This window comes from Petaurus breviceps, unplaced genomic scaffold (genome assembly GCF_028583685.1).
Source record: "Petaurus breviceps papuanus isolate PSGF00001 unplaced genomic scaffold, PetGlider_PUasm1.0 156, whole genome shotgun sequence".
In the NCBI taxonomy this organism is placed as follows: domain Eukaryota; kingdom Metazoa; phylum Chordata; class Mammalia; order Diprotodontia; family Petauridae; genus Petaurus; species Petaurus breviceps.
Genome location: NW_027185720.1, coordinates 297,651 through 307,654, shown reverse-complemented (window position 1 = coordinate 307,654; position 10,004 = coordinate 297,651). Strand labels below are relative to the sequence as shown.

The following is a 10,004-nucleotide window of genomic DNA, read 5'->3' as shown; positions in this document are numbered from 1 at the left end:
AGAGAGAGAGAGAGAGAGAGAGAGAGAGAGAAGTTGAATGTCATCCAAGATTCCATAAAGAGTAAGTAGCCAAGCTAAGTTATGAGGCCAGGTCCTTGAATTCCAGATCCAACAATATCCCCCCTGTGTCCCACTGCCCCCCTCAATGCTACTAAAGAAAATTACTTATTTACAAAGAGAATGAAGAATACTCTCAGAAGCTTCTGATTCAGTTCTACCAGTTGGAAAACTTTCCCCTGGGAATGAGCTGATCATATTTTATTAAGGTTTTTTTTTTTAAATCTAGGATGGGAAAATTTGAGGCAGTTCTCAAGATAATTCAAAATGAAGTAGAGAGGAGGATTGAATGTTTTGATCTGAAATATCTTAGCAATTCAGAGAAAAGTTTATTATTATTATTATTGTTGTTGTTCACTTTTATGGGCTTTTGCTCTCTCGGATGGGGAATTAGAGTATTACAACCAATGAAATGGGACAGGGACCAGTGTGAGCTGGCCCTTCAGAATTCATCTCTAAAGTCAGTTCATTTTGCTATTGCTTTGAGAATGTCAGTTTCCTCCTTTAAGGTTTGGATTCATCCATCATTGACCACTTGGCACTTTTGTGGCTAATTTTCAGAGACTGACAACAATGAAATGTTATGTAACTTTACTTGTTGACCAAATGTTACCTATTCACATGGAATAGAGCCTGAAATGTCTCACAGCTGAATGCATTAGCTATAAATTCAGCAGCAAGGTAGACCTGCTCATAAAATTACCTTGGTGTTTCTCTGAGGTGTCAGGAGAGGGGGGAAGAATAGACATTAAAGGAAAATTCCCAAATTAACTATAAAGGAAACACCATCTGCATCCAGAAAAAGAACTGACCCTGGTTTCATTAATAAAGGACCATCCCTCTACCTATCCCTGCTCTATACCTTATTATCTTAGAAGGTTGCCTAGAGCTAAAAATTTAAAAGACATGCCCAGAGTCACACAGTCTGTATGTGTCAGAGTCAAGATATGAACCTATGTTTTCTTGCCTTCAAGGCCAACTCTTTAACCATTAAGCCACACTTCCATTTGCTTTACCAAATATCACTCCAAAACCACAGGGATAGATAGACTCTAGACTTCTAATTTCATTAATAAACCTTCCCCCAATGCAGGTTAATACCATCTCTGTAACTTGTCTTAGACATTCTCTGAGACTACTAAGTGCTTAATTGTTTTGCCCAGAAAGTGTAAGAGGCAAGACCTGAATTCAGCTGTTTATAACTCTAAGGACATCTATCTAGCACACCATGTTGCTTTTCCAAAACAACAAAACTTAAAAATAAAATACAATTATTTGGTACACGTCACTTTATCTTTAGTTACATTGACTGCAATAGAACCTTTCTCTTCCAAGGTCCCTAGAATTTCCCTGTGGGTTGGCTGTAATTCCAATTCCCATTGCATTCAAAGGACTAAGATAGACCCCTTTCTATTTCAATAGAAAAAAATAGCTATATCTGTCCTGCTGGGCCCTTCATGACTAGGATACCATGATCAGGTGGTCTCCAAACTCTTGGAACCCTAAAATCGTAGGAGAATATGGCTTTATTCATCTCTGTCCTGCTTTGACTAATGTATTTGTTTCTTTGACATCTCTACAACACCTTAAAAGTGCTTTGTTATATGAAGTGCTCACTAAATGTCATTGGACTACTATAAAAGCTTCGAAAGCACCAATCCATGTTGAGTTAATTCTAGACCTCTTAGGGGTTCCATAATAGTTCAGTCAACTCACTTAGACTGAGGACTGGCCAATCTGGGGAGTCCACTCTATAGAAGAGGGGACCAAGTTTCCCCAAGTTGTTTCAGAGCTATTCATGCTTTGTTATACTGTTTCCCTGTACTATCTCTCACTGTTCTCTTCAAAACTCTCCTCTTATCTTGGGTTACTTAAGCGCAGGGTTGAAAGTCTTCTCTATCTCATTCCCTGGACTGACGTTTGGAGTTTATACGTTGTTGGATAACCTGTATCATATGTTGTTGGCGCATGAATTCAGATTGGGCTTGTGGCCAGATGACGAAGATTCTTTAGTTACAGTATTACTGTTTGGCTATGTTTACATGGTACCAAATGCTGAGATAAAAACTGGCTGTAGTAATGGCAGAAATTCTATTTAAAACATACATAAGTTTCTTAATGTTGAATGTTTCTCATTAAGTAAAAAAATCAAACTTTTAACCAAGTTTTTCAGGATCTGTCCAGATATTTGGCCTTGTGTGGACAGTTTTGGACTTGAGCGAAAAACATTTAAGGCAGTTTATTATGTTTCAAGCACTATGTTAAACACTGGTCAGGGGGAGCAGAAACAGAGAGAGACAGAGACAGAGAGAAACAAAGACATAATTATTTTTCAGGACAAAGAAAATATAAAACTTTTGCATCAGTCGGAACTCCAAGGGCATAACTAAAAACAGTCAAATAAAATGTTTTATTCATTAGAAATGCCAATTTATGTCTTCTAGTAACACCCCTATTCTGAGTACCACATCATGGTGTAGAGGTGATCTTGAGTTCTTCCAGGTTATGCCAACAATTTATAAGGTTTGCCAGGTCTGAGAAAAATAAAAAGACTCCGAGTTCCAGCCTGTATATCTCTTCTCTGAGGCCTACATTTTCTAAGTTTAGAGATTCATATCACCAAAGGATTGATCACCAGATTACTAGAACACAGGCAAGCATAGAACTTGTGTTGGTAGAGGGCCTATCATCACTGATGAAGTAAGATTTTTTTGAATATTTGAAGAAATATTTATTTACACGATATGTTTATACTGATGTTTTAAGGAATTGGCAGATTTGCTCTGGTTACTGTCATTTGCAAGGGAACATAGGAGTTCATAAAATTTAACACTCTAAGGGACCTTAGAGGTTATCTGATCCAAACAGCTTGTTTCATAGGAGGGGAAATTGAGGACCAATTTGGTGATTTCAGATTGCAAACCCAAGGCTTCTATCACCAAATTTTCCCTTCCCCATCCCCAAAGCTCTTCCTGCCATATTATGATATCTGTGGTAAATACATCTAAACAGTAATGCACAGAGTTTCAGCAGTGTAGGAATCCTTAATCTTTTTGTATGTCATGTATCCTTCTGGCATGCTGGCAAAGCCTATTCCTTCTCAGAATGTTGTGTGTGGGTGTGGGTGTGTGGGTATGTGTGTGTGTGTGTGTGTGGGTGGGTGTGTTCTATTGTTTTTCAGTCGTGTCCAAATATTTGTGATCCCATTTAGGGTTTTCTAGCAAAAATGACTGCAATGATTTGTCATTTCCTTCTCCTGTTCATTTTCCAGATGAGGAAACTGAGGCAAGAATGAAGTGACTTGCCCAAGGTAGTAAAGGTCTGAGACCGGATTTGAACACAGGAAGATAAGTCTTCCTCATTTGAGGCCCCACACTTATTCACTGCACTATCTGACTGCCTGCATTTTCATGTGCATATAATAAAATGCATCATGTTACAAAGGAAACATATTGTTATTAAGATATTGTGGGGGGGTTTTGTTTTGTTTTGTTTTTGAGGGGAGAAGATAGGGCAATTGGGGTTAAGTGACTTGCCCAGGGTCACACAGCTAGTAAATATTAAGTGTCTGAGGCCGGATTTGAACTCAGGTCCTCCTGATTCCAGTGTGGGTGCTCTATTCACTGCAAGATATTGTTTTAAAAGAATGTTCACACACCCTAGGTTAAGAATTGCTACTATATTGGCACAACCCTGTGGATCTCAGTCTCTTCTTTGTTACTTACTTCACAGACCCTTTACCTCCCACAAAGTTTGAAGTCGATATGGACAAGACCACTTCCACAAGCTTGCATGTTTGGTGGACATCATCTTTGGGAAAGGTTGATTCGTATGAGCTACAGTTGTTCAATGACAAGAATCAGAAGATCCAGGGGACTGTAATTCCAGAAAGTACTTTGCAAAATGAAAATACATTTTCCAACCTCACTGCTGGGAGCAAATACTATTTTGCCATTCAAGCTATTACTGGCAATAAAAGCAGCACTGTAATCCATGTCAATGGATCTACTGGTAAGATCTTTCTATATATTTTTAAATATTAAGCACTCAGAATCATGGAACATTAGAGCTGATAGAAGTGGCATAGATTGTCTAGCCCATTCCCATCATTTACAGAGGAGGTAGCTGAGGCAAAAGGAAATTAAGCATGTTGTACAAGGTCACCCTTCCAGTTAGTGTGACCTGTGGCCCTAGCTCTGACCTTTCTCCCAAAATCCAATCCTGTATCTCCAACTGCCTAAGGGAACCTTCACTGATGCCTCAATTTTTTTTGCTTTTTGGAAAGCAATTGGGGTTAAGTGACTTGCCCAAGGTCACACGGTTAGTAAATGTTAAGTGTCTGAGACCAGACGAACTCAGGTCCTCCTAAATTCAGGGCTGATGCTCCTTTCACTGTACCTCCTAGCTGTCCTGATGCCTCAAATTTAACATGTCCTAAGTCCTAGTCTGGCATCTTGCCCCCCCCCAATACCAGCTCTTTGTTAAAATATCCAATTTCTTATGTCTGAAACATCAATGTTATCTTGACTTTTGACCCAAACAACAACTTGGTAGGGAAGTGTTATTTTTTTATCCCATTTTCCAAATGAGGAAGCTAAGGGAGGGGTTAAGTGACTTGCCCAGGGTCACTTCAGTAAGTGATTGAGGAAGGATTTGAACTCAGGTCTTTCTAACTCTCAAGTTCAAATTCTATCCAATGTGCTACCTCCTAGGTGACATGGTTCCTATATCCTCTTATCTCCCTTCCACCTACCCCCTCCCTACTAAATTCTTGTCTCTCTGGTACTGAGTTCAAATGCCACCTTTTCCAGTAAGTCTTCCCTGCTCTCCTACAACAAGTGATGATTTTCACTTCAAACCTCACATAACACTTTAGCTGCACTAGTCTGATAAGCAAATCATATAATATTTTGAATGTTAATTATTTATCCCATCTATCTTCTGTTAACAATAATAATAGTTATCATTTATGTATCACTTTATGGTTTTCAAAATACTTTACGTACATTATCTCATTTCATCTCGGGGATCATGTCCTCACAAATGTTTTGATCAGTTACTTATTAACCTCTAAAACTAATAAAATTCAATTAGTCCTAGGGCTGATGCATGATTCTCATTTGAATTGTCCTTTCTGCAACATCATATTCATTCCCAGTTTTAGAGATCCTAGACGTGTCATTCTCCAAAGCACAAAAACTTCCCTACATCTCCCTCACTTGGAAAGCAGTTTGGGGTCATGAAAAAAAATCACTGAGTTGGAAGGCCTGAGTTCTAGTCCCATTTTCCTATATGACCTCACCCAAAGCTAGTAACTTCCCTGGATTTATCTTTTTTTCTCTCATATATAAAATTGATTTAAATAAATAATCTCTAAGTTGCTGACCAACTCTATCATCCTATATACTTAAAATGGAATTGTGTTGTTCTACCTTATTTTCTGAATTTATACCCTAAAATGCATTTATTTTTAATTATTTTCTTCCTTTACTCATTTTTGCCTGATATTAGCTTGGTGTGAGGTTCCCTGAATTTTTTCCCTTCTTGTTTGATTGGTAGTTGGGAACCAAGATACTGATGAAACTTAAGGTGTTTCTATTGGTATTCTTATACGTTCTAGTGTGTGGGCCTCTTTCTTTTTCTTTTTTCTTTCTCTCATTTATTTTCCCTCATTCCCTTCTTTTCCCCTTCTGTTATGTCCCTACTTTATTCCTTTATCCCCTTTCTTCCAGTTCCTATTTATGTTTGCCTTTCATAACTGTTCCTCAGCTTGATATTTCCTATAAAAATGATTTTTTACTCTATTTATGATTGCAACTTTAGAAAGCTTCTTGCAATGTTTAAAAAAATTTTTAGCACATTCACACAAAACACATAAAAATTCAACTATCACCAGAGAGGCCTCCTAAATTGCTACCATTAAAATGATAGAAAAATAGTAGTTTATATTAAAGGTTAGTCTAGCTGAGTAATAGACAAGTAGAACCTGTCTAGAGTGTTAACACAAAGTCTTACTGATGCTTCCACCAACCTCCTGGAAATGATCGTGGATTTTTAATGGTCATGCCAGCAAGGCATAATCTCTGTCAAGTTCTACAATCCTAAAAATAGTTCAAGTATGACCCCAGTATTAAAGGGAATCTTTGTTCTACAGACTAACCAAGCAACCAAGGAAAGGCATATCACCAATAGACTAGTCATTTATTGATGAATTCTTTGGCCGTGGCAAGCCATAAAACAAACAAAAATTATAAAATGGCCTTTAGTCCTAGATGACCCCTTCCCCTTCTGGATGTCCTGGGCCATCCATAAATGATTTGCCTCATGGTGTGCTAAATGTCAGCCCCTTGCCCAATAGATGTACTGTAGGAAGAGGTGAATACTATCAATCTAAACATTTTTGCTATAAATGAAACCTAAAGAAAGAAGGAAGTTGAAGTTCAACAGAAGGCTGGTTCATAGGTACTCCTTGGAGAGAGAGAGAGAAAGGAGTTGGCAGAGACTATTGATGCTCTCCAAAGAGAAGGTGACTTCCCAGGACTCCCGGAAGCTTTTAGGAACTAGAATTTGATCATTTAAGTCTCCAAGGGTTTTTTATTTGCTGCTAGTTTACAACATTCAATTCCACAAGTTTTTGAGTTCCAGGTTTTCTCCCTCCTCTTCACTCCCCTAAAGCAGCATGCAGTCCAATAGAGGTTCTACATATACCTTCACATTAAACCTTAGTCAAGTTATAAAGAAGAATTATAACCAATAGAATGAATAACAAAGAAAAAGAAAGAAAACAAAATTAAATTAAAAAGAGAGAGAGCAAATAGTTTGCTTCAATCTGCATTCAGACTCCGTAATTCTTTCTCTGGATTTGATAGTGCTTTCCATAATGAGTCCTTTGAGATTGTTTTACAATCTTGCATTGCTGAGAGGAGCCCAGTCTATCAGTCAGTTATCAAAATGTGTCTGTAACTGTGTACAATATTCTCCTGGTTCTTCTCTACTCACTCAGCATCAGTTTGTATAAGTCTTTCCAGGTTATTATGAAGCCCGTCTGCTCCTCATTTCTTATAGCACAATAGTATTCCATTATATTCATATATCACAACTTGTTCAGCCATTCCCCAATTGATGGGCACCCCCTTAATTTCCAATTCTTTGCCACCACAAAAAGAGCTGCTATAAATATTTTGGTACATACAGGTCCTTTTCCCACTTGTATGATCTCTTTGGGATACAGCCCTAGAAGTGGTATTGCTGGGTCAAAGGGTATGCGTGTTTTTATAGCCCAAAGGGCTATAAATTCCTTTCCAGAACAGTTGGATAAGTTCACAACTCCACCAACAATGAATTAGTGTTCCAATTTTCCCACATCTTCTCCAGTATTTATCATTTTCCTGTTTTGTCATGTTAGACAATCTGACTAGCAGGATGTGGTAACTAAGAGTTGTTTGATTTGCATTTCTCTGATTAATAGTGATGTAGAGCATTTTTTCATACATTTATAGATATCTTTAATTTCTTCCTGTGAAAATTGCCTGTTCATATCCTTTGACTATCACTTGGGGAATGACTTGTATTCTTGGAATTGGACTCCGTTTTCTGTATGTTTTAGAAATGAGGCCTTTATCAGAGACACTGGTTGTAAAAATTCTTTCCCAATTTTCTGCTTCCCTCCTAATCTTGGTTACATTGGCTTTGTTTGTACAAAAACTTTTCAATTTAATGTAATCAAAATTATTCATTTTGCATTTTGTAATGCTCTCTATCTCGTTTGGTCACAAATTCTTCTCTTCTCCATAAATCTGACAGGAAAACTATTCCTTGCTCTACCAGATTGCTTAGAGCATCAGCCTTTATATCTAAATCATGAACCCCTTTAGACTTTATTTTGGTATATGGTGTAAGATATTGGTCTATGCCCAGTTTCTGCCATACTGTTTTCCAGTTTCCCCAGCAGTTTTTGTCAGATAGTGAGTTCTTATCTCAGAAGCTGGAGTCTTTGGGTTTATCAAACAGTAGATTACTATAGTCATTGACCACTGTGTCTTGAGTACCTATTCTATTACACTGATCTACCTGCTATAACAAACCCAGGAACTTTATGAACACAATTACAAAACACTTTTCACACAAATAAAGTCAGATCTAAATAATTGGGAAAATATCAGTTGCTTATGGTTAGGCTGAGCTAATATAATAAAATTAACAATTTTTCCTAAATTAATTTACCTATTTAGTTCCATACCAATCAAACTACCAAAAATTATTTTATAGAACTAGAAAAAAAATAGTAATAAATTCATCTGGAAGAACAAAAGGTCCAGAATATCAAGGGAACTAATGAAAAGAAATTCTGGGGAAGGTGGCCTAGACCTACCAGGTTTTAAACTGTATTGTAAAGCAGTAGTCATCAAAAACTACTTGGTACTGGTTGAAGAATAGAGAGGCAGATCAGTGGAATAGACTAGGTACTCAAGACACAGAAGTCTCCAAGTTCTATTAAGGGATTTCCTAAACACTTTGGGACCACCTGATTTTTCCAGCTTTATCTCAAATTAATTAACTCTATGCTGTCTGCCTGGCCAAACTGGACTAATAGATACCCTGCCCAAAGCCCTTGCCTCACTACATCCTCATCCATTCATCACTCTATATGCTCTTTCACCTCTGCTTTTTTTTTATCATAAACCCAAAGGCAACAAGAAACATTATTTCACGGGATATTTGATCATCATAAATTACAATACTAATGCTAAATGTTTGCAAAAAGCTTATGCATCATTACACATTGCTAAAGATTAAGAGGTAGAGAAATTCTACAAAGATCTTGAACAAGACACTCCAAATAAAAGAAATAAAGTCCAACAATTTTGTTACATTAATGCAAGGGAGGAAAAAAGATGAAGATAGGGAGAAATATATGGGAAAGCTTGATTCAGGAAGATGAAATGAGAGAGACCAAAGACTTAAAGTTTCCAAAGAAGCCTCATACCTTTGAATCATCAGTGTTTTCTTTAGAAAAATAATTGGTAGGTTTTGAACATGATGAGTACAAAATAATACCATAAAGAATGAAATAGATTATATTTTGACAGGAGGGAAAGGACTTGTTATTGATGTTGGAGATACCCTTGAATTAGCTATTCAGGTACAGTCAGACCATCATCTTGTCAGAGCTAATATCACAGTAAAAAGGAAGAAAAATGAGGAAAATATACGACATACAATTGAAACAACTCAATATAGAACTAATAAAACAGATAATTGACAATCAAAATTTGGAATTGGAAACAAAATGACATTGACAACAATTATAATAGACTTATTTTTTAATTAACCAATATAAATTACTTGCAGTAATAAAGCAAATCAAGAGATCTCAGAGAGTACCTCAGTTAGCAAGCATTTTGACACTGCGACTTACTTGCCAGAAAGATGTGGCTGCCAAGGGTAACACTTAGAATGTAAACTCATCTGCAAAATCTCATGATGGAGGAGGACAGATGATTCTGAGCAGTATCATCTCACAGAGCAGTGAGAAGTGAAGAGTAAAATCAGTTCAGGAAAGCTTGACAATACATCCAACTAAAAAAGTGACTTAAAGGGTGAAGATGGATGGACAATGAACAGAAGAAAAATAGAAAATATCAGTATAACAAATTGTTTTCTCCATCAAGAATTGGTGAAACCATTGCATTTGAACCCTCCATCACAGAAATAGAAAATGCAATTAAAAAGAACAAAGTGTGTGTATGTATATTCAAGAGATTTGAGTTGCAGACAAGGCAATTACAAAGGTCTTAAGAGATTGAGATACAGAGTATTTAAAGAGGGCAGAATACAAAATTTGTAAAAAAAAAAAAATCTCTGACTGTTAATACCACCAAAAAGTCGAGAGAACATCAATCATTACTCACTCACACATGCCTACTTCCCATTTGTACAAAATCTTT

General features: G+C 36.9%; 1 protein-coding gene across 1 annotated transcript in view; it reads left to right on the top strand.

Moving 5' to 3' along the window:
• Positions 1-10,004, top strand: part of PTPRB (protein tyrosine phosphatase receptor type B) — a 156,599-nt gene that overhangs the window by 60,641 nt on the left and 85,954 nt on the right. Inside the window, exon 5 of the mRNA XM_069082158.1 lies at positions 3,790-4,068. Coding sequence (XP_068938259.1) covers positions 3,790-4,068 — 279 coding nt within the window. The remainder of the gene's footprint in view (positions 1-3,789; positions 4,069-10,004) is intronic.